This window comes from Gorilla gorilla, chromosome 9 (assembly GCF_029281585.2).
Source record: "Gorilla gorilla gorilla isolate KB3781 chromosome 9, NHGRI_mGorGor1-v2.1_pri, whole genome shotgun sequence".
Classification (NCBI taxonomy): Eukaryota; Metazoa; Chordata; class Mammalia; order Primates; family Hominidae; genus Gorilla; species Gorilla gorilla.
This window is the reverse complement of record NC_073233.2, coordinates 6,870,699-6,893,844: the sequence shown is the minus strand read 5'-3', so window position 1 is coordinate 6,893,844 and position 23,146 is coordinate 6,870,699. Positions and strand designations below refer to the sequence as shown.

General features: G+C 59.9%; 1 protein-coding gene and 1 long non-coding RNA gene across 4 annotated transcripts; one reads left to right on the top strand and one right to left on the bottom strand.

The window, feature by feature from the left end:
• Positions 1 to 17: 17 nt before the first annotated feature.
• On the top strand, positions 18 to 23,013 carry ANO9 (anoctamin 9). Of its 3 annotated transcripts, none has more exons than XM_055355699.2 (23): positions 18 to 249; positions 7,937 to 8,011; positions 8,098 to 8,220; positions 8,559 to 8,704; positions 9,945 to 9,994; positions 10,086 to 10,144; positions 10,225 to 10,298; positions 11,029 to 11,163; positions 11,253 to 11,349; positions 11,635 to 11,695; positions 11,801 to 11,883; positions 12,464 to 12,568; positions 12,651 to 12,815; positions 12,896 to 12,932; positions 13,091 to 13,202; positions 19,732 to 19,789; positions 19,888 to 19,985; positions 20,070 to 20,212; positions 20,316 to 20,468; positions 21,203 to 21,350; positions 21,943 to 22,044; positions 22,119 to 22,212; positions 22,343 to 23,013. In XM_055355699.2, exons 1-23 carry the CDS (start codon positions 82 to 84, stop codon positions 22,559 to 22,561), a joined length of 2,505 nt encoding a protein of 834 aa, XP_055211674.2. In that variant the 5' UTR covers positions 18 to 81; the 3' UTR covers positions 22,562 to 23,013. The 3 variants fall into 3 exon arrangements, with proteins under 3 accessions (XP_055211674.2, XP_055211672.2, XP_055211675.2); XM_055355697.2 differs by having other exon boundaries at positions 9,939 to 9,994; XM_055355700.2 differs by lacking the exon at positions 11,029 to 11,163 and having other exon boundaries at positions 9,939 to 9,994.
• Positions 2,307 to 6,331, bottom strand: LOC129525425 (uncharacterized). The gene is made up of 4 exons (XR_010135420.1): positions 6,007 to 6,331; positions 5,531 to 5,644; positions 3,473 to 3,629; positions 2,307 to 2,660 (listed from the first exon to the last, which is right to left on the bottom strand). It is a non-coding gene; the product is annotated as an uncharacterized lncRNA (long non-coding RNA).
• Positions 23,014 to 23,146: the final 133 nt, after the last annotated feature.

The following is a 23,146-nucleotide window of genomic DNA, read 5'->3' as shown; positions in this document are numbered from 1 at the left end:
TCCCCTCTGGCCCCTGACCCGCCATCTGGGCTCCAGGAAGGTGTCCCAGGCTCCGGGGGCTGGGGTACTCTCCTGGCCTGGATGCTGGCTCCTCCCCGACTACACCCAGGCGCGGCAGCTGCAGGACGCTGGAGGAGGAGGAGGGAGGGGCGAGCCCCACGCGGAAGTCAGGTAGGAGCACCCGCCGCTGGCAGCCACTCTCCTGGCCGCCAAACCCCAGCCGGAACTCCGGCCACAGCCAGCATGCAGGTGAGTCCTGCGCTCAAAAGGGTCCACACCTTCAAGGCTCCCAGCCACGCCCACACCCGGGCCACCCGGCCCAGCCCCCCGCCAGCCCCACCTGGAAGGCGCCTGTGTGTGTGTGTCGGGGGGGGGGGTCCCTGCAGGCTGCCAGGTCAGGTGAGGGTGACCGCCCGGCTCAGCTAAGCTGCCTCCTGGACCCCTGGGACACGCTGGGGGTTGGAAGTGCTGGAGGAGGGTGGAGTTCCTCCCTCCAGCCCGGGATTCTGAGGACACCAGGGCTGGGCTCTTAGCAAGTGTGTGGGACCAGGAACCTTTACCAGAGTCCCGAATAAGAGATGGAGAGGGCCTGCCCACCGAGGCGGGGGCTGCTGCTGAGGACCCCAGACCTGGCAGCTTTGCCTTGCAGCTGGCCCCTAAGGGGGAGCGGGCTGTGGGCTCCAGGCAGGCTGCCCCGGGGTTGGGAGCTGCAGAGTGGCCGGCGGGCTGTGGGCTCTCTGCTCCCCAAGGACCCCGCCCAGCACAGGTTGGGGCCGACTGCTGCTGCTGGATTCCGATTCTGGGGGAGGAGTGCAGGTGAACACGCAGAAAGACATCCTTTCTCCCCTCTGCCAGTGAAGAGGTCACCTGGGGCCAGGGCCAACACCTGGGCAGGTCAGCACCTGGTAGGCCCAGGGAGGAGGCAGTGGTGAGGTGTGGAGTGAAACCAGCCTCCCTCTCGGCCTGCCAGGGCCTCCACGTGTGGGCTGCGCCGGCAGCCTCTTGCTCCATCTCCGCCCAGGGCTCTCCTCGGCCCTCCACATCCAGGTCTGACACCCTGGCTGCTCAGCCCAGCACCTGATGCCCCTTAGCCTGAGCTCAGGGTCCCCTCTGCCAGCCCCTTCCTCCCATGCTGGGGGTAGAGGAGAGACTTGGGGCTGGCCAGGGGTTGGGTTGGGAGAAGCAGCACCTGGTTTGTCGGAAGTGAGAGCATCAGTCCTTCAAAAAAGACAGTTGCAGCCGGGCCTGGTGGCACGTGCCTGCGGTCCCGGCTACTCCGGAAGCTGAGGCAAGAGGATTGCTTGAACCCGGGCGTCGTGGCATGCACCTGCAGTCTCAGCTACTCGGGAGGCTGAGGCAGGAGGATTGCTTGATCCTGGTCCTGGTGGCAGACGCCTGTGGTCCCAGCTACTCGGGAGGCTGAGGCAGGAGGATTGCTCAAACCCGGGCATGGTGGCATGAGCCTGCGGTCCCAGCTACTTCGGAGGCTGAGGCAGGAGGGTTGCTCGAGCCTGGGAGTTCTGGGCTGTAGTGTGTTAGGCTGACTGGCTGTCCGCACATCAATATGGTGACCTTCCAGGAGGAGCAGGGGACCACCAAGTTGCCTAAGGAGGGGTGAACCGGTCCAGGTCGGAAACGGAGCAGGTCAAAACTCCTGTGGTGATCAAAAAGGACAGTTGCAGACGTGGGGAGGACTTGGTAGTCCCAGCTCCAGGCTGGATCTGGGCGTGCCTTTCCTCTGCTCTAACCCCTTCCGTGGCTCCCCACTGCCCCCTGCTGAAGTCCAAGCTCTCCAGTTGGCCAAAAAGCCTAGCAGCCTCCCCTGATTGGCCTCTGCCAACCTCCAGCCTCCCCTTCTGGCAGCTCCCTTCTTGCCCTTTATGCTTCTGCAAAGCTGAAGTGCCAAGGACTGAGTCCCTGGACTCAGTTTCCATAGGTGCTGAGTGCTGAGTCACCAGGAGTAGTAGCTACCAAGTCCTCCTTGGAGGTGCTGAGTGCTGAGTCCCTGGGAGGTGCTGACTGCTGAGTCCCAGACACCAACTGCACCCTGATTCTCAGGGCGTGCCCACACATGTTCTTTCTCCCAGGAATGCTGCCCCCATTTTCTCACCTTTTGCCAACCTCTCGCCCTACAATGCCAAGCTCCATGCCTCCTCACCTGCCAAGTAGGCCCCTGCCCCTGAGTCCACGAACGCCACGCACTGCCTGGGAGGGCTGCACGCAGGTCGCTCCATCAGTGTCTGGGGATGGACGGGCACATGGATGGGTGAACTGACAGATGACAGACTGGACAGCTGGAGGGAGGGAGGGAGGGGGGGCAGACGACTGGCTTCAGGGGCTCCGAGGAGCAGAGCCAGCTGGGGAGGGTTTGCTCAGAGGATGCGTGGGCTGGGCAGAGGCGAGGCGCTGCGGCTCACAAGGTGGGCCTCTCCGTGCTCGGGACTGCGGTGGGGCAGAAGGGGACCCTCCGTGGATGACGAAACTGTAAAGTTCTCAAGGGCCAGATCCCAGAGGGCGCAGGGCACCGGCCAAGAGGCTTGACGTGACCTCAGGAGGAGATGAGGCCCAAACACCTTCCCATGCACAGCTGGGGGGATGTGCGTCGTGGGACCCCCTGGCCAGGCCTCTCAGGAGCAGGGTGGGGTCGTATCCATGCACACCTGGGGGGATGTGCGTCGTGGGACCCCCTGGCCAGGCCTGCTCCTTCTCATGCACAGCTGGGGGGATGTGCGTCGTGGGAACCCCTGGCCAGGCCTCTCAGGAGTGGGGTGGGGTCATATCTGCACAGCCACCTCCTCTGCCTGCCCCCAACCTGGAGGCTGGACTGGGAAGAGGACGGATGGGCAGGACCCCCAGCTCTGTCCTCACACTCCAGCCCTCGGGAGGGAGGGTCTCCTGTGGGCTACAGTGTCTCCAGAAGCTTCCTCACTGGGAACCAGGGGCTTGCCCGCTGGACGCTGGCCTATGCCCACAATGGGGGTGCCAGGAGCCCCCCACAAACTCCCTGGGGCCCTGGATTACTGGGTGTGTCACCTGTGAGGGCTGTGGGACAGGAAGGATGGGGGAGAACAGTGTGTGGTTCTGTCCACCTTCTTCCTGTGTCTGCACGTCACTGAGGTGACTCTGGGGGCCGGGGTGAGGACACCCTGTCGTACAGACGAGGAAACTGAGGCCTGGGGTGTTTTGGTGGCGTCAGAGCTAGGGCCTGGCCGGCTGTCCACCCAGAGCCGGCCTCCCTCTCTGGGTTTGCAGATGGCAAGGCTGGCTGAAGCTTCAGAGGCCCTGAGACTGAGTGTGTAGGGACAACCCCTGTCCCTACCCTGGGAGCTGGAAGCCTGTGGGCCCATACATAGCTTCCCGGAGGTGGGGCCCATGGACTGGGGACATGGGGGTCCCAGACATCTCACTGTGGATAAACTGAACAGTCTGCATGGCTGGAAGTGGAGGTGACTTCAGGTGGTCCAGCCCCCACCTGTGAAGACCCCGAGGGCGGTGCGGAGAAGCCAGGCTCCCGTGGTCCGTAAACACTGGCCCTGGAGACGGATGGACAGATGGATGGCCCGGTCCTGTAGGCTGGTGGCTGTGGCCCCGGGGATGGGCCGGTGGGTGTGGCTCCGGTAACACTGGCCCTGGAGACGGATGGACAGATGGACGGCCCAGTCCTGGAGGCTGGTGGGCCCAGTGTTCTGCAGCAGAGTCTTGGAGCCTGAGGCCTGTCTGGCTGTGTGTGTCGGGGGGGCTACACCTGCCTGGCTGTGTGTGTCGGGGGTTGGCTACACCTGTCTGGCTGTGTGTGTCAGGGGGGCTACACCTGTCTGGCTGTGTGTGTCGCGGGGGCTACACCTGCCTGGCTGTGTGTGTTGGGGGGTGGCTACACCTGTCTGGCTGTGTGTGTCAGGGGGGCTACACCTGTCTGGCTGTGTGTGTCGGGGGGGACTCCACCTGTCTGGCTGTGTGTGTCAGGGGGGCTACACCTGTCTGGCTGTGTGTGTCGGGGGGGCTACACCTGCCTGGCTGTGTGTGTCGGGGGGGCTACACCTGTCTGACTGTGTGTGTCGGGGGGGACTCCACCTGTCTGGCTGTGTGTGTCGGGGGGGCTACACCTGTCTGGCTGTGTCGGGGGGGACTCCACCTGTCTGGCTGTGTGTGTCGGGGGGGCTACACCTGTCTGGCTGTGTGTGTCAGGGGGGACTCCACCTGTCTGGCTGTGTGTGTCGGGGGGGCTATACCTGTCTGGCTGTGTGTGTCGGGGGGGGACTCCACCTGTCTGGCTGTGTGTGTCGGGGGGGACTCCACCTGTCTGGTTGTGTGTGTCGGGGGGGGGCTACACCTGCCTGGCTGTGTGTGTCGGGGGGGCTACACCTGTCTGGCTGTGTGTGTCGGGGGGGACTCCACCTGTCTGGCTGTGTGTGTCGGCGGGGGCTACACCTGGCAGCCCTAGTGCTTCTGCCTTGTCCAAGGGAGCAGCTAAGGGCAGCCAGGGGCTGGCACGCCCCAGGTGTGCATGTAGCTCTGCCCTGGGGGGAGGGCTTCCTGTCAGCCCACGTCAGTGATGGGGGCTTTGCACCCCATTCCCCAGGGGAGGCTGATCCTGCTGTTTGCAGAGGCGTGGGGTCATCACCCCAGTGCTGCACGGTGTCTTTGGTGGGGAGGGGGTTTCTGTGCCTCATTTCTGGGGTGAAGGATGGCTTCCCACCCCCATCTTTGAGAATGTTCCCCAGGGACAGTCCCCTCTCCCAGGCTTCTCCAAAAGTCCTGCCTGGTCTGGGGTCCCTGCCTCGTCCCTTCCTTCTCAGGGGTCTGGGCTTATCCTGCCAGCTTTCAACTTTCGGCCCAGGCTGATGTGAGGGGTTCTCTAATTTCAGCCTCTGCCAGAGGAGCTGGGGTTCTGGGCAGAGGAGGGACCCTCATCCTGGGTCTGATGCCAGGCATGTGAGGGGCCATTCCCCCATGAATCCCTCCAACACAACACTTCCCGGCCCCTATGGAGGCAAGCTGCAGAGCTGGAGCCGTGATGCCCACGTCCCCCAGACCACCAGTCCCCCCCAGGGAGGCTGCCCTCTGCGCTGAGACAGAGGTGCCTCTCCCGCCTGGGCAGGTGCCACGCCCCTTCCTGCATATCCGTCGGAGGATGAAGGTTTCTCCTCTAACCCAGGACGGGGGAGAAGTTTCAGTGTGGCATGCCACGCCTGAGTGCAGGTATCTGTCCGTGGGCTGTCGGGAAGGCCAAGGAGGGAGTCAGGGGAAGGGTTGATTGAGGCAGGAAGAACTGCTGGTCTAGGACGGGGCAGAAGGGCCAGGTGAGCCCCGTGGGCCAACTAGGGCAAGAACATCCCCCCCCAGGGAGGCTGCAGTGTGGCACTGCGTGCTGAGATGGTGTCTACCTGAGCCCATCTCCCTGTGACCGGGGCGTCGGATGCCTTAGTGCAGTGCTCCCCAGCCTTTTCAGCACCAGGGACTGGTTTCGCAGAAGACAATTTTTCCACAGCTGTGGGTGTGGTGGGATGGTTTTGGGATGAAATTGTCTCACCTCAGATCATCAGACATTAGATTCTCATAAGGAGCAGCCGAGATCCCTGCATGCGCAGTGCACAATGGGGTTCTTCCTCCTGAGGATCTAACGCCGCCGCTGATCTGACGGGACCTGGAGCCCAGGCGGGAACACTCACCCCCCGCTCACCCCCCCGCTCACCTCCCCGCTCACCCCCCCGCTCACCTCCCCGCTCACCCCCCCGCTCACCCCCCCGCTCACCCCCCCGCTCACCTCCCCACTCACCTCCCCGCTCACCCCCCCGCTCACCCCCCGCTCACCCCCCCGCTCACCCCCCGCTCACCCCCTCACCCCCTGCTCACCTCCTGCTTACCCCCGCTCACCCCCTTCTCACCCCCAGCTCACTCCCCGCTCACCCCCTGCTCACCCCCTGCTCACCCCCAGCTCACTCCCCGCTCACCCCCTGCTCACCCCCTGCTCACCTCCTGCTCACCCCCTGCTCACTCCCTGCTCACCCCTGCTCTGTGGCCCGGTTCCTAACTGGCCAAGGACTGGTACTAGCTGTGGACCAATCCCCTGCCTGAGAGCCTTCCGTTCTGTGGTTGGTTGGATGCATTTCCTGGCTTCTGTGGTTGAGACGGTAGAGAGAATAGGGAGATCTGTCCCAGAACCCGTAGCTCCTGGTGTGTGTGTGCGGGGTGAGGGCTGGAGGCCAGACCTGGACTAGGGTTGCAGACTTAGCAAAATAAAATAAGAAACAGGGCCGGGCGCGGTGGCTCACGCCTGTAATCCCAGCACTTTGGGAGGCCGAGGCGGGTGGATCACCTGAGGTCGGGAGTTCGAGACCAGCCTGCCCAACATGGAGAAACCCTGTCTCTACTAAAAATACAAAATCAGCTGGGTGTGGTGGCGTGTGTCTGTTAATCCCAGCTACTCAGGAGGCTGAGGCAGGAGAATCGCTTGAACCCGGGAGACGGAGGTTACAGTGAGCCGAGATTGTACCACTGCACTCCAGCCTGGGCATCACGAGGAAAACTCTGTCTCAAAAAAAAAAAAAAAAAGGAAAGAAAAGAAAAAAAAAGAAACAGACACCCAGTCAAGCTGAATGTCACAATGTCACATAAACAACATTTTTGGTGTAGGCATGTCCCATGCAATCACTGGGTATCTATGCTGTACTATGCTATACTAGACTAGACTAGACCATACTAGACCACACTAGACTAGGCTATACTAGATTATACCATATTATGCTATGCTATGCTATACTATGCTATCCTATGCTATACTAGACTAGACTAGACTAGACCATACTATACCATACTACCCTATGCTATGCTATGCTATGCTATGCTATCCTATGCTATACTAGACCAGACTAGACTATACCATACTATACCATACTACGCTATGCTATGCTATGCTATCCTATACTACACTACACTACACTACAATACTATATCCTTCCGTTGTTTATCTGGAAATCAGGTGTGACTGGGTGGCCTCTATTTTACCTGGCAGCCCTCAAGGGCCAACTGGCTCAAGCAGTCAAGTGAGACTTTCTGGAGGAGGCAGGTCTTGAGCTTGGCGAGGATGCGGCTGGCAGAGGGGAGGGACTCAGGTGCAGGGACCAGGTGTGACGCAGCCAGAGACAGCTTGGAGACTGCCTCAGTAATTAACAAATATCAGGGGATGCTCTGAGGCCCTGCAAATTCCCCTCCTCCGGAAGGTTCTGGCCCCAGACACTCGTGTCCCTGTGTCTGCTGGGATGGGCCTGCGGCCGTCACCCTGCAGGAGCCCCGTGCACTGTGCCCGCGGGCACTCACCTCGCCTGCTGCAGGACCCTCCCTGTGGGGGGGCGGCATGGTGCATGGTGTCCGTCTGCCCAGCCCCCAGGGACCTGATGTGAAATGGGGCCGCTGCGAGTGCCCTCGTCTGCACCTCCAGGGGTGGACGGGCTAGGCCAGGGGCTGGGAGCGTTCAGTTTTAAACACAGTCCAACAGGTTTCCAAACCCGTGCTCTGATACGCGCAGCACTGGGAGTGTGCAGGGGCGCCTGTGGCTTCTCCCGTGCATTGGTCTCCTGGTCCTCTGACCTGCGTTTCCTTGGGGGTTCTGGAGTTCCCGTCGCTTCCCCTGTCGGCTGCTCAGCGTGCTCCTCTTCCTCGCGATCCCGTCGGCCTCTGTGGGCTGCGTCTTCCCTTTTGCATTTGTAGGAGCCCCTCACGCGCTTCTGTTTCCACAGTCCTTTGTCGGTTGTTTGTAGCAGGCCCTGGCCCTCTGGCCTGTCACCCGCCTACAGCCATCTCCTCGGGACTCTTTGCTGTTCTCCTTGTGGGGAGGGACGGTGTGTGACCACGTGGTCCGCTGCAGGGACCCGCCAATGAGGGGCATCTCGCCCCCAATCACATCCTCCTATCCCTTTCTCTGCCCCCAAACCCCCAGGGCGAAGAGAGCCTCCGGATCCTGGTGGAGCCCGAAGGGGACAGCTTCCCGCTGATGGAGATCAGCACCTGTGAGGTGGGTGTCCGGGGGCCCCTCCCGGGCCCCGCCTGGCCCTGCCCTGCCCCTTCACCTGCGCCTGGCCCCATGCCTCCTCCCTGCAGGCCGAGGCTTCCGAGCAGTGGGACTATGTCCTCGTGGCCCAACGTCACACCCAGAGAGACCCCCGGCAGGCGCGGCAGCAACAGTTCCTGGAGGAGCTCAGGAGAAAGGGCTTCCACATTAAGGTGGGCGGGTGCCCAGCGAGGGGCAGGGCCGTAGGGCGGGGGCTGGTGCCCAGCGAGGGGCAGGGCCGTGGGGCTGGGGATGGTGCCCAGCGAGGGGCAGGACCGTGGGGCCGGGGCGGGTGCCCAGCGAGGGGCAGGGCTGTGGGGCCGGTCATGGCGGCACAGAGGGCCAGGCTTGGAGGCTCTCTCCTGGGCTGGAGGATTGGGGAGAAGCAGGGGTGTGAGGAGCAAGGCAGCTCCATGGCTCTGGGCCACAGCTGCAGATGAAGGGAGGGTTCTGAGGTGGAATAGAGGGGGGAGGGTTCTGAGGTGGGATAGAGGGTCCCATGTGCCCCCAGGTGATCCGGGACCAGAAACAGGTCTTCTTTGGGATCCGTGCTGACAACAGTGTCTTTGGCCTGTACCGCACTCTCCTCCTGGAGCCTGAGGGGCCTGCCCCCCACGCCGAGCTGGCCGCGCCTACCACCATCCCGGTCACCACGAGGTGAGAGGCTGCACCCAGAGCCGTGGCCAGGAGAACCCCTTGCCACCCATGTGTTTGGTCCAGACCGGGCAGGAGACAGTGCCAGGCTCTGGGCGTTGCCAAGGCAGGACAGCCGCGTGGTCTCAGGGCAGGGGCCACAGGTGTGAGACCCACTGGCTGTGTGAGCCTCAGCTTCCCCGTCCCAATAAAGGATCATGGTGGTTCTCAACCCTCAGAGCGTTCTGAGGGCTCCGTGTGGCTGCCTGCGTTCCTGGGGACACAGTCACAGCCAGCCTTAGGGGTTGGGCAGGATTTGCAGAGGCCCAGAGGCCCCTCCTGGACCAAGGCCAGTGTCTCTTGAAGACCCCTCCTCTCCAGGTCCGATGCCCCTTCCTGGACACCGTCCCTGGCCTCCCAGGCACAGACCCAGAGGCCCGGCACGGACACCCTCCTCACTCCCTAAGGCCCTGCTTCTCCCCAATCCTCCAGCCCAGGAGGGAGCCTCCAAGCCTGGCCCTCCATGCCCCCGTGACCTGCCCAGCCCCAGCCTGGCCCCGCAGGGCTCAGCCAGGGCCTGCTCGGTGGACCGGCCAAGGACACTCCTGGCATTGGTTACGAGGCAGTGGAGGGCACCCGTGAAGAGAGCTATGGGTCTCGGGGAGTCGCGAGGCGGCCTCAAAGGAGGGGAGGTGGCTTGAGGGGGCCGACGGGAGCAGGCTTGGGGGGCGCGTACCTGCGACGTGCCCTGGTAGGCACAGGGGGAGGCTCGGAGCCCGGCTCTGCCGTCGGAAGCTTGGCTGTGCTGCTTCGTGGCTGTGTGGCCTTGGGACGTTCCCTTTCCTGAGCCCCAGTCTCTGCACAGTGGAACAGAACAGCTCCCAGGGTATAAGGAGGGTGTGTGCGGATGCAGGCTGGGGTGTGCTCTGGGCACACGGGGCCCGCAGGTGGGAGGTGTGGTTGCAGGTGCAGGCTGTGGTCTGGGCTTCTGGGAGGGATGGGCTGGGAGGAGAGGGAGCCCCCAGCCCAGCCTCATCCTGGACGCCGTGGGGCAGGCCAGGCCCCGGGAGCACTTTAAGGAGGGTGCGGGCTGGGCTCCCGGGTGAGTTGTGGATTCTGGGCTCTGGTCAGGGCTGGCAGGCTGGGGGCTCTGCCAGGACAGGGAGGGGCCTGGGCCTGGCCAGACCAGAGGGCAGGTTGAGACCTGGAGGCAGGGTCCACTGTGGTCACACGGGGCCACCCTGCTCTGGCTCTTGAGTCTCAGAATCCGAATCGTGAACTTCGTTGTCATGAACAACAAGACCTCGGCTGGTGGTAAGGGCTGGGGTGGGGCACCGACAGGGGCGCTGCGGGCAGGGTTCTCCCAGCACCTCACCCCCCCGACTCATGAACCCCTGTGACCCAGAGACCTTCGAGGACCTGATGAAGGACGGGGTCTTCGAGGCCAGGTTCCCCCTGCACAAGGTGAGGGGTGGGCCGGCCTGGAGAGGGCCCTGGGGTGGGACCCTGGGATGGGGGCTCTCACTCTCTGTCACCCGAGCCAGGGGGAGGGACACCTGAAGAAGACGTGGGCGCGGTGGAGACACATGTTCCGGGAGCAGCCAGTTGACGAAATCAGGTAACGCTGCCCAAAGAGAGCACAGGAACCCCGCGGACGGCCCCGCCTCCTGCGGACGCCCCCACACCCCCGCGGACATCCACACACACCACCCGGAAGCCGCCACCTCCTGTAAACGCTCCCACACACCACCCAGAAGATGCTCCCACACTGCCTACACCCTCACAGATGCCCCCACGCCCACAGATGTGCTTCCCATTCAGACTCACTGATGCCACCAAAAGAGAGACCCCCCTCCCCCACCCGTCCCTCCCCTGCTGCCTCTCCCACCCCGTCCCTCCCCTGTCCCTCCCCTGCCGCCCCCTCCCACGCCCGTCCCTCCCCTGTCCCTCCCCCACCACCCCCTCCCACCCCTTTCCCTCCCCCACCACCCCCTCCCACCCTGTCCCTCCCCCGTCCCTCCCTGGCAGCCCCCTCCCACCCTGTCCCTCCCCCACTGCCCCCTCCCTCCCCATCCCTCCCCCGCCTCGCCCTCCCACCCCCATCCCTCCCCTGTCCCTCTCCTGTCCCTCCCCCGCTGCCCCCTCCCACCCCATCCCTCCCCCATCCCTCTCCCATCCCTCCCCTGCTGCCCCTTCCCACCCCCGTCCCTCCATCATCCCTCCCCCGCCACCCCTTCCCACCCCGTCCCTCCCCCATCCCTCCCCTGCTGCCCCCTCCCACCCCCATCCCTTTCCCATCCCTCCCCCACCGCCCCCTGACAGCTGGCCTTGACCCCTGCTGCCTGCAGGAACTACTTTGGGGAAAAGGTGGCCCTGTACTTTGTCTGGCTGGGCTGGTACACCTACATGCTGGTGCCGGCCGCCCTGACGGGCCTCTTAGTCTTTCTGAGCGGATTCTCGCTGTTTGAGGCCAGCCAGATCAGGTGGGCCGCAGCAGGGGCTGGGCATGGGGGGCCGGGGTGGGCCCTGCTGCCTGGAGGAGCCGACCCCAGCCTCATCCCTGCCCCTTCAGCAAGGAGATCTGTGAGGCCCACGACATCCTCATGTGTCCCCTCGGCGACCACAGCCGCAGGTACCAGCGGCTCTCAGAAACCTGCACTTTTGCCAAGGTTTGTCGCCTCCGGGTCCACCCCAGGGCCTGCGGAAGATGGGAACGGTGCACCCACCCGAAGAGGGGGAGGTCAAGGCCTGGAGCCCTGCAGAGCTGCTCAGCTTTCCCCACAGGGCTGACGGGGAGGCCCAGCCCCAGCCTACCCGCCCATTTCCTCAGCCCACCTGCCCCTCTCCCCGGCCCACCTGCCCCCTTCCCCGGCTCTCCTGCCTCCCTCCCTGGCTCACCTGCCCCCCTCCCCAGCTCACCCACCTCCTCTCCGGCCCACCCATCACCCCCCCAGCTCACCCACCTCTTTGACAATGATGGCACGGTGGTGTTCGCCATCTTCATGGCTCTCTGGGGTGAGTTGCTGCGGGACGCCTCTGTGGGGCCAGGGGAAGTGCCAGCCCAAGCTCCGAGGTCCACCTGGCGTAGTGCAGTGATGCCCCTCCTTGCCCCCGCCGCAGCCACAGTGTTCCTGGAGATCTGGAAGCGGCAGCGCGCCCGCGTGGTCCTGCACTGGGACCTGTACGTGTGGGATGAGGAACAGGTGAGGTGGAGCTGGCAGCGCAGCTGAGGCCGACCCGAGCAGGGGCTGTTGGCGCCCGATGCCCTGCACGGCCCACATATGCCTGCCGCGTCTGAGGCGTGTGTCCCGAGTCTGTCTCCCCACATGTGGGGCGTGTGTCCTGGTCTGTCCACCCGTGAGGCGTGTCCCATGTCTGTCTCCCCACGTGTGGGGTGCGTGTCCCGTGTCTGTCCACCCGTGACGCGTGTCCCTGCATCTGTCTCCCCACGTGTGGGGTGAGTGTCCCCTGTCTGTCCACCCGTGAGGCGTGTCCCTGCGTCTGTCTCCCCACGTGTGGGGTGAGTGTCCCGTGTCTGTCCACCCGTGAGGCGTGTCCCTGCGTCTGTCTCCCCGCATGTGGGGTGTGTGTCCCGTGTCTGTCCACCCGTGAGGCGTGTCCCTGCGTCTGTCTCCCCGCGTGTGGGGTGTGTGTCCCGTGTCTGTCCACCCGTGAGGCGTGTCCCTGTGTGTCTCCCCACGTGTGGGGTGCGTGTCCCGTGTCTGTCTCCCCACGTGTGGGGTGAGTGTCCCTTGTCTGAGGCTTGCCCGGTGCTCTCCCCAGGAGGAAATGGCACTTCAGCTCATTAACTGCCCCGACTACAAGCTCCGGCCATACCAGCACTCCTACCTACGCAGCACCGTCATCCTCGTCCTGACCCTGCTCATGGTAAGCAGGGGACACCGCGGTGGGGCTGGAGACCCGGGCTGCATGCCCTCCCTGGCCCCTGCCCACCACAGCTGTCCCGCAGATCTGCCTCATGATCGGCATGGCCCACATCCTGGTGGTCTACCGCGTCCTGGCCTCCGCGCTCTTCAGCAGCTCGGCCGTGCCCTTCCTGGAGGAGCAGGTGACCACGGCCGTGGTGGTGACCGGGGCTCTGGTGCACTATGTGACCATCGTCATCATGACCAAGGTGGGGCCGGGAGCAGGGCAGGCCCGAGCTGGGGGGTTCACCGGAGCCCCAGTGAGCCCATTCGGTGCCCTCCTCTGCAGATCAACAGGCGCGTGGCCCTGAAGCTCTGTGACTTCGGTGAGAGGACTACCCCAGACCCTCTTGGGGGGCCCGGCGGGAGGACTCAGGGCTGGGGCCTTGGGGCTGTGGTCAGAGAGCAGGGGAGGGGACCCTTCCTGCTGCCCCAGGGCCTCTCCTGTGAGCAGGGAGAGAGGTGAGGGCCGGTCCCATTCCAGAGATGCCCAGGACCTTCTCGGAGCGAGAGAGCAGGTTCACCATCCGCTTCTTCACGCTGCAGTTCTTCACCCATTTCTCGTCTCTCATCTACATCGCCTTCATCCTGGGCAGGTAGGGCCGGCGCCAGGCTCCCTCCAACCCAACTCATGAGGGCTTGTTCCACTGCCTTTAAAGTGGCAATGTCCATTCTTTTAATTTTAAAAGTAATTTCTGCTGAGAGCAAGTGGAAATCCAATCTAGAGACACGTGAGCAAAGCCTGCAGTGAGCCCAGCTCCTGAATCCCGGGCCCCGAGGTAGCATCAAGACAGTCTGGTGGCCTCCCAGGCTTTTTCATGCATTTGCAGGCACATGACAGCACTGGCAGAAATGGCTTTGTCCTGGGAATAACTGCACCTGCTCTTTATGCTGAAAATGCACTTGGTGTCTTCCTGGGTCTGCCTGCCCACACATCCTCGTACACATGTATATATGAGAGAGAGAGAGAGAGACAGGGTCTTGCTGTCGCCAGGCTGGTGTCCAGTGGCACAATGTTGGCTCACTGCAGTCTTGACCTCCTGGGTCTCCTGAGTAGCTGGGATTACAGGCGTGCACCACCACACCCAGCTAATTTTAATATTTTTTGTAGAAATGGGGTCTCACCGTGTTACCCAGGCTGGTCTCGAATTCCTGGGCTCGAGCGATCCTCCCGCCTCAGTTTCCCAAAGTGTTAGGATTTCAGGCGTGAGCCACTGCACCTGGCCAAAAAAAGGTGCATATCGATTGATGGAACCAGAAAGACTCATTTCACTAATTAGGAAGGCGAGGTGAGAGGGATGCTGGCTGCAGCTTTACTTTTTTTTTTTTTTTTTTTAGATGGAGTCTCGCTCTGTCGCCCAGGCTGGAGTGCAGTGGCATGATCTTGGCTCACTACAACCTCTGCTTCCTGGGTTCAAGCAATTCTCCTGCCTCAGCCTCCTGAGTGGCTGGGACCACAGGTGCGCACCACCACACCCAGCTAATTTTTGTATTTTTTGTAGAGACAGGGTTTCACCATGTTGGCCAGGCTGGTCTCGAGCTCCTGACCTCAGGTGATCCACCCACCTTGGCCTCCCTAAGTGCTGGGATGACAGGTGTGAGCCACCACGCCTGGCCCTGTAGATGCTGGTTCTTGACCCCCATCCGTCTTGGGAAAGGCGTGCACCATGGCTTGCTGTGGGCCACGTCTCTCCTGGTGGGACCTCTCACTCTGGAAGTTCCTGGGGGTGAACCCTGGTCTCCTGTCTGGAGGCAGAAGGACGCTGTCTATGTGCTGGGAGGCCAGCTGGGGTTGGGGAGGTCAGTGTGGGGCCTCAGTGTCAATCGGTCCAACCCTGTGTGCTGAGTCCCTGGTTGTTCAAACCCCTAGTGAGCTTCTAGTCCTCCTGAGGGGGTTTTGTGGTCAGGTAGGAGGCCCAGGGACCTTCCAGCTGGGCCTGCATTCCCCTAATCAGTGCCCCCAAGCCACCAGGGGTACCCAAGTCCTGAGGCTTCCTGGGGATCCTGGCAGGGCTGGGTTGCTTCCTGAGTGTCTCCCCCGAAAGCCTGATGTCTTGAGTGGACTGCAGGCCTCTCCAATTCCCTTCCACCTATAAGGTGATGCCTGGTAGTGGGTGTCAGCAGCCTGTCATTTTATTTTTATTTACTTACTTTTAGAGACAGTGTCTTGATCCATTGCCCCAGACTGGAGTACAGTGGTACAATCACAGCTCACTACAGCCTCAAACTCCTGGTTCCAGCAATCCTCCTGCCTCAGCCTCCTGAATAGCTGGGACTACAGGCATGTGCCAGCATGCCTGGCTAATTTTTTCTATTTTTTGTAGAGATGGGGTTTTGTCATGTTGCTCAGGCTGGTCTCGAACTCCTGGGCTCAAGCAATCCTCCTGCCTCGGCTTCCCAACGTGCTACGGGATGACAGGTGTGAGCTACCACGCCTGCAGTCTCAAGCAATCCTCCTGCCTTGGCGTCCCCATGTGCTGGGATGACAGGTGTGACTCACCACGCCTGCAGTCGCCATTTTAATTGTGACTTGGGAGTTTGCATTTACATTAACATAGATCCTGCTAAAGAGACCTCCAGAAAGGCTGTGTCAGTGACAAAGCTACCCACAGTGTGTGAAACCACACGTTCCATCTTGAGCTGACGGGCAAAGTCTTTTCATTTTTTAAAAGTGCCTTTAAAAAACTACTGGTGAGGGGCCGGGCAAGGTGGCTCACGCCTGAAATCTCAGCACTTTGGGAGGCCGAGGCGGGAGGATCACGAGGTCAAGAGATCAAGAGTATCCTGGCTAACACGGTGAAACCCCATCTCTACTAAAAAAAAATACAAAAAATTAGCCAGGCGTGGTGGCGGCCGCCTGTAGTCCCAACTACTGGGGAGGCTGAGGCAGGAGAATGGTGTGAACCCGGGAGGCAGAGCCTGCAGTGAGCCGAGATCGCGCCACTGCACTCCAGCCTGGGCAACAGAGCGAGACTCCGTCTCAAAAAAAAAAAACAAAAAACAAAAAACAAAAAACTATTGGTGAAGTCTAGCATCTTTCCAGATATTTACTGATCATTGTATTTTTTCCCTATGAATTGACTGTTCATATTATCTGAGCATTTTTGTTAGGTTATCGTAGCATGAAGGCCAGGCTTCTTTCTTGCTTGCTTTTTTTTTTTAACTGTCAGTTTCTTAAAATCATGGTATGTTTTACTTTGCATCATATTTATAACATTTATTGTACAGCTCTTTGTTTTTCCTGGAGTTTCTTTATCTTTTGTTGTTTTTGATTTTGTCTGCCTTCCAATCCATCTCCTGGGGTTTCTACTTGCCTCTTTTTCTTGAATGTCTTTATCAATTGTATCCAGCCTCTCTGTGGTACATCGTGTATTGCACGGAGTCCGTTTTCTTCCAGAGATCTTCCTTGGGAGCCTTTTCCTCCCGCGCGTCCCGTCTCTCCGCGCCGCCTTTTTCTCCCGCGCGTCCCGTCTCCGCGCCGCCTTTTCCTCCCGCGCGTCCCGTGTCCGCGCCGCCTTTTCCTCCCGCGCGTCCCGTGTCCATGTCTCCTCCTTGTAACATCTGGAGAGATTTCCTTCACTTTGTGCCTTTTTCTCCATCGATTGATTTCTTTGTTTTACGTTTAACAATTAAAGTCTTAATTTCTAAGAGTGTTTTGTTTCCTCTTTATTTTTTATTCACAGCATCCCTTCCGTGTTTTTATGTTCTTGAGGATTTCAATTAGGTTTTCCTTCTCCCTAAGTTCTCATCTGTTCCCTAATTATCTCTCGTTTCCTAAAGCGTCCATTTTTGTTTTTTAATCGTTATTCTCCTCTTACTCCTCTTGTGAGTAAATCTCTGTGGTTATTCATTCGTATTAAAGACCAAGGAACTGAATTGATTTTTCCTGATGGATGAGATGGGTCTGTATAATAGTAGCTACATCCATGGCCCACTCACACATTCTATCATTAACTGATTTAATCTGAACAGTAGCCCTATAGGGCAGAGCTTCTCTCATTGCCATTTTACAGAATAGATGACTGAGGACCAGAGAGGTTAAGAAACTATCTCCAGGACACACAGCCAGTGGGTGGCGGAACAGATAAAAACCACAAAGTCTGGCTCTAGAGCTTAGTTCTGTGCCTCTTTGCATGGGGAGGTCTCTCGGAAAACAGCGTGAAAAATCTACCTGGTTTCCCGTGTTACACTAGAGCAAATTTTCTTTTTGACAGTGTATTCCTTTATGGTTCTGTTTTTTCATGCCACTCCTCAAGATTACTAAATATGTTCAACTGTGGGCCAGGTGCAGTGGCTCACGCCTGAAATCCCAGCACTTTGGGAGGCTGAGGCAGGCAGATCACCTGAGGTCAGGAGTTCAAGACTAGACTGGCCAACATGAAGAAACCCCGTCTCTACTAAAAATACAAACATTAGCCAGGAGTGGTGGTGTGAGCCTGTAGTCCCAGCTACTCGGGAGGCTGAGGCACAAGAATCACTTGAACCCAGGAGGCAGAGGTTGCAGTGAACTGAAATCGCACCATTGGGCTCCAGCCTGGGTGACAGAGTGAGGCTCCATCTCAAATGTGTGTGTGTGTGTGTGTGTGTGTGTGTGTGTTCAACTGTGATTTCCTTTAGATGTTTATGATTTCAAAATATTAAACATTTGGCTGAGTGCAGTGGCTCATGCTTATAATCCCAGCATTTTGGGAGGCCAAGGTAGGAGGATTACTTGAGGCCGGGAGTTCAAGACCAGCCTGGGCAATGTAGTGAGACCCACTGCCCCCAAACCCCCCACCGCACGTCTCTACAAAAAATAGAAAATTAGTTGGGCATGGTGGTTTGGGCCTGTAGTCCTAGCTACTTGGAAGGCTGAGGTAGGAGGATCGCTGGAGCCTGGGAGGTGGAGGCTGTAGTGAGCCATAATCTCACCATTGCACTCCAGCCCGAGTGACAGAGATCCTGTCACAAAAACCCTTAAACCTTCAAATCCCTGACTTGTAAGGAATTTGTTTTGCTGCAAGGGGCAGAGGAAGGAAGCCTGTTTGTTTGTTTTCCAAATGGCACCCAGTTGTCCCCAAACCATTGATTGACTAACCATCCCCATCACCATTCTTAACTTGAAATGCCTTCTTCGTCATACACCAAATTCCATTCTTTGCTTATATATTGTCTTTTCATGGATTCTGACAATTCCAGGACCAGCCCCTTGCTGTGCTGGGTATTATTGCTTTATGCCTCACTGTAGGGTGGGGCTAGCTGCTGTCCATCACTCTTCTTTTCTACTTTTTTAATGGTTATTTACATATGTTTATTCTTTCAGATGAATGTCAGAATCATTTTGTCAAATTGCCAAAAATTCTGTGAGACTAGCTGGGTGCAGAGGCTCACGCCTGTAATCCCAGCACTTTGGGAGGCCGAGGTGGGTGGATCACGAGGTCAGGAGTTCGAGACCAGCCTGGCCAGCATGGTGAAACCCCGTCTTTACTAAATATACAAAACTTAGCCAGGCGTGGTGGCACGCACCTGTAATTCCAGCTACTCAGGAGGCTGAGGCAGGAGAATCACTTAAACCCAGAAGGTGGAGGTTGTAGTGAGCCAAGATCATGCCATTGCACTCCAGCCTGGGCGACAGAGCAAGACTCTGTCTGAAAAAAAAAAAAAAAATTCTGTGGGACTTGGCTTAAGATTGTATAAGTAAAATGATACATTATTTCCAAGAAAATCACCATAACAAATGACCACAGCTTAGTGGCTTCAAACAATCAAATTATTACCTCCCAGTTCTGCAGGCCACAAGTCCTAGATGAGTCCCACTAGGTGAAAACTAAGGGGTTAGCAGGGCTGGGCTCCTTCTGGAGGCTCCAGGGGATAATTCACTTTCAGCTTCTCCTTGGTGCACAGCTGCTCCTCCCCCTGCAGAGCTTGCAGCGTGGGGCTGAGTCCTTCTGAGTGAGTCCTGAGTCCTTCTGATTCCTTCTGAGTCAGGCCAGCTCCCAGATACTCCCTGTCCCCATAGAGGGACCCTTGTGATTACACCAGAAAAACCCAGATAACCCAAGATAATCTCCCCGTCTTAAAGTCAGCTGATTAGCAGCCTTAATACCATCTGCCTTGTGAGATAAAATTCCTTTGCCAGGTAAGAACGTGGTCACAGGCTCCAAGAATGAGCACGTGGATGTCTTTGCGGCCCATCGCTCTGACTACAAATACATCCTGCGTTTTCTTATGGGAGAACGAGGTTCTCCCTGCAAGTCTTTCATGCTCCTTGGTAGTTTTATAGTTTTCTTCATTTAGGCCCCACAGATGCCTTGTGAGTTTCAGTCTCGTTATGGTATAACTTGTGCTGGTGTCTGCGGGCGACCGATACTTTCTCATGCCATGTTTCCCCGCAGCTTTGCCGCACACGGAAAAGCCAGTTCTGCTGGATGCTCGTTTTGTATCCACTTGAGCACTCGATTGATTTATCCACCTAGCCTTTCAGTTGTTTTATTTTGATTTTCCAGGTATATAATCATGTTTTCTAAAAGAGTTATTTTTTTCTTTGCAAATGTATACTATTTATACTTCATATTTCTCTTGCTTATTTGCAAGGAATTCCAGAACCGTGTTAAATACCAGTTGTTGTGAGCTACAATAGGAATGCTTTTGGGATTTCACCACTGACCATGAGCCTGACTTTTGGTTTAAGATAGTTCATGTATTTCTCATATTATGGAAAGCGGGTGATTTTAAACACAAAATAACCCATCGTGCCGTTTCCTCGGGGAGAAACCGAGGCCACTCGTAACAGACACTGTCTGGAGCGTGTGTTGGAGCCTGTGGCCTCCCCTGTGTGTGTGTGTGCGCCCACGTGCAGGTGCGGTTCGTCTGGGAGGCTGTGGCCTCCCGTGTGTGTGTGTGTGTGTGGGTGTGCGCCCACGTGTGGGTGCGGTTCATCTGGGAGCCTCTGGCCTCCCCTGTGTGTGTGTGTGCGCGCCCACGTGCGGGTGCGGTTCGTCTGGGTGTGAGCACCTGTGCCCCGCTCACCTGCAGGGCCTGCCCTGCCTGTTCTGTGTCTTTCCTACTCGCTTCTGTCCTGCTGCACCCACCCTGTCAGAGGCAGGGCGCTGCCCGCAGTGCCCCAGACTTCCCCTTCCCCCCCAGGATCAACGGCCACCCCGGGAAGTCCACGCGCCTGGCGGGCTTGTGGAAGCTGGAAGAGGTCAGTCACCCCCAGGCTTCATGCCCTGTCCCTGAGCCACTGCTCCCCTGACCGTCCCCCAGGACCCCTCCCTGATCCCCTCCTGTCTGGCCCCGCAGTGCCACGCCAGCGGCTGCATGATGGACCTCTTCGTGCAGATGGCCATCATCATGGGCCTGAAGCAGACGCTCAGCAACTGCGTCGAGTACCTGGTCCCGTGAGTGCCGACCCCCGCCCAGCCCGGGAAGCCCCAGGCCCCTCCGCCCCCTGCGCCCTCCCTGCCACGCAGCTCTCCCCGCAGGTGGGTGACCCACAAGTGCCGCTCTCTGCGGGCCTCCGAGTCCGGGCACCTGCCCCGGGACCCCGAGCTCAGGGACTGGCGGCGCAACTACCTTCTGAACCCGGTCAACACCTTCAGCCTGTTCGACGAGTTCATGGAGATGAGTGCGTGGGCGCTGCGGGGCGGGGGTTCGCGGAGACGAATGCGGGGCGGGGGTCCACGGACATGAGTGCGGGGCGCCGGCGAGCCTGACCCCCCACCGCGCAGTGATCCAGTACGGCTTCACCACCATCTTCGTGGCCGCCTTCCCGCTGGCGCCGCTGCTCGCGCTCTTCAGCAACCTCGTGGAGATCCGCCTGGACGCCATCAAGATGGTCTGGTTGCAGCGGCGCCTGGTGCCGCGCAAGGCCAAGGACATCGGTCAGACAGGGCGGGCGCAGGATGGGCGGGAACTGGGCGGCCTCAGGCCTGTGGGCTTCCCGCTGGCCAGTCCGCCGCACCTGGAAAAAAATAATCTCTCGGATCTCACGCCACAGACAGCCCCTAGCCCTTCTCCGACGGCCTCGGATGCGGGTTGAGCCTGGGTGGGAGGGTCCCAGGAGTGGGCGGGGCCGAGCGCTTTGTAGGCTCCTCCCACAAACCGTCAGGATCTCAGAGGGGCTTGACGCCCCCAAGGGGGACCCAGGTTCTGCCAGTGGCTGGGGCAGGAACAGAGCAGCCGGCCTCTGTCCCAAGACTGGCCTCGCTGAGACGGACAGGCAGCAGGGGAGCGACGGGGGCTGGGGCGCTGGATGTGGGGAAAGGGAGAGAGGTGTTAGGGAGGCCCCCAGTCTGGGGCCCAGGTTACAAGGTCTTACCCTGGGGTGGGAACCCAGGAGGTGGAGTGGCTGGGGGGCGCAGCTGAGAAGTTCAGGAAGATGGGGGATGAGGATTCCCAGGTTCCTCCCTGTCCATGTCAGGGTGGGGTGCAGGAGCGCAGAGGCCATGTTCTGCCATGGCTGGGGACTTCCTTGTGAATACTGCAGCCCTAGGGCTGCAAGGGGACACCACGCACAGAGACACGGCAGGCCCCGTGTTGGCCGGGGGTGGAGGTGGGGGCAGAACCAGCCGAGGGACGCTGAGTCAGACCGCTTGCCCACTGCTCTGGTGTGCAGGGACCTGGCTGCAGGTGCTGGAGACCATCGGTGTGCTGGCGGTCATTGCCAACGGGATGGTCATTGCCTTCACATCTGAGTTCATCCCCCGAGTGGTCTACAAGTACCGCTATAGCCCATGCCTGAAAGAAGGCAACTCTACTGTCGAGTAAGGCCTCAGGGTGTCTGGAGACCCCTGGGAGAAACTGGCCCTACCACAGCCAAGCCCTGGGGGATCCAGACCCTTTCTCCTGGGAATGGCTGGACCTGTTGGTACCCCTGGGGCTTTAGTGAGGCTGGGGCCGGGGGGTGGCCCCTGCCCTGCGCCCACTGACAGCAGGCCCTGGGCTGGAGGTCAGGGATAACTGGCCAGGACCACAGTTGGGGGTGAAGTTCCCAGACCTGGCTGCCTCCTGAGTAGGCCCTGCCAGAACGGCTCCCTCCCGATGTGAGGTTCTGCATGTCCTCTTCTGATTTATCCAGCTCTCTGACCTCGAGGAGCCACCAAACTGCAGACTGGGTCCCCAGGGCCAGTCTCTGGCAGGGAAAGTGGCTGGTGATGCCCAGAGTCCCCACAGCCCCCCCAAGGCCCCCGGATGTGAAGATGTGCTTGGCCTGGGAGCCCCGTCCCACTGGAGGCAGTCTGTGCTGTGGCCCCTACCTCACTGTTTGCTCCATAACGCAGGCTAGAAGCACTCTGGGGCCTGAAGGGGCCGCCCTGGAAGCCCACCCCACCCCACACTCCTCTCCCCTCTCCCCAGCTGCCTCAAGGGCTATGTCAACCACAGCCTGTCCGTCTTCCACACCAAGGACTTCCAGGACCCTGATGGGATTGAGGGCTCAGAAAACGTGACTCTGTGCAGGTTTGGAACTCCCCATCCCCCAAGAATGCCCTCTGAACTCCTGACCCCTGACCTCAGGTACTTCCTTACCCCAGATACAGGGACTACCGCAATCCCCCCGATTACAACTTCTCCGAGCAGTTCTGGTTCCTCCTGGCCATCCGCCTGGCCTTCGTCATCCTCTTTGAGGTGAGCCAGAACCGGGAGAGGCCTCGGAGTGGGTCCGGGCAGTTCTCTCTCCAGTCCTTCTCCCTGGCCCTGAACCCCTAAATGCCAGCTGGCACCTGACCGTGCTGGGCCTCTCCTGTGCTGCCCGTAGCACGTGGCCTTGTGCATCAAGCTCATTGCCGCCTGGTTCGTGCCCGACATCCCTCAGTCGGTGAAGAACAAGGTTCTGGAGGTGAAGTACCAGAGGCTGCGTGAGAAGATGTGGCATGGAAGGCAGAGGCTGGGCGGGGTGGGGGCAGGCTCTCGGCCCCCGATGCCTGCCCATCCCACCCCAGCATCCATCTTCAGTGCCAGGAGCACAGACGTGTAGGGCCAGAGCCCGTCCAGAGGCCACCAGGAGCTGAGACAGTGCCACCACCAGCACCTCCCACAAGCCCCCCGCTGTGCGTGTTGAGGGGTGCCGTGAGAAGGCTGTGCCCATGTGGGGCCGCAGGAGTCCCCTGTATGTTCAGGGCTGTGAGCTGCCACCCTGTTGCGCCTGCTCCATCTTTGTGGGGGCTCTCAGGCTTGGCACAGCCCTGACTTGAACTCTGGGTGACCCCGGGCACCCACAGAACTGGGAGTGAGGGCTCCTCAGGCAGCCACAAGGCAGGAAAACTGGCGCAAGTTTCCTGGGCCTCCCTCTGACTTCTGGGCGCCAGATCCTGCCGTGCCCCCATCCTGGCTGTTGGGGGTGTCCTGAGCCCACCTCGCTGGCCTGTTCCCTTCAGCCAGCCCCAGTTTCTGTAATAAAATTAAACTTGTCTGTCTTGCTTTCCTGGCCTCGCTGGGTCCCGGGTGGATTATATCTGCCCTCAGGGCTAGATGGGAAACAGACCCGGAGTGTGGAAGGTCTGGAACCAGGTGAGGCCGCCTCAGGCCGCCTGTCCCTTCTCCAGTTTTCCATGGGCTTCCA

Coding starts and splice junctions, on each gene's coding strand:
- ANO9 (XM_055355697.2), top strand. CDS start 82: ATGCTGGCTCCTCCCCGACTACACCCAGGCGCGGCAGCTGCAGGACGC. Junction 8,012..8,097: donor TGGAGATCAGCACCTGTGAG/GTGGGTGTCCGG, acceptor TCCTCCCTGCAG/GCCGAGGCTTCCGAGCAGTG. Junction 20,213..20,315: donor CGACGAGTTCATGGAGATGA/GTGCGTGGGCGC, acceptor CCCACCGCGCAG/TGATCCAGTACGGCTTCACC.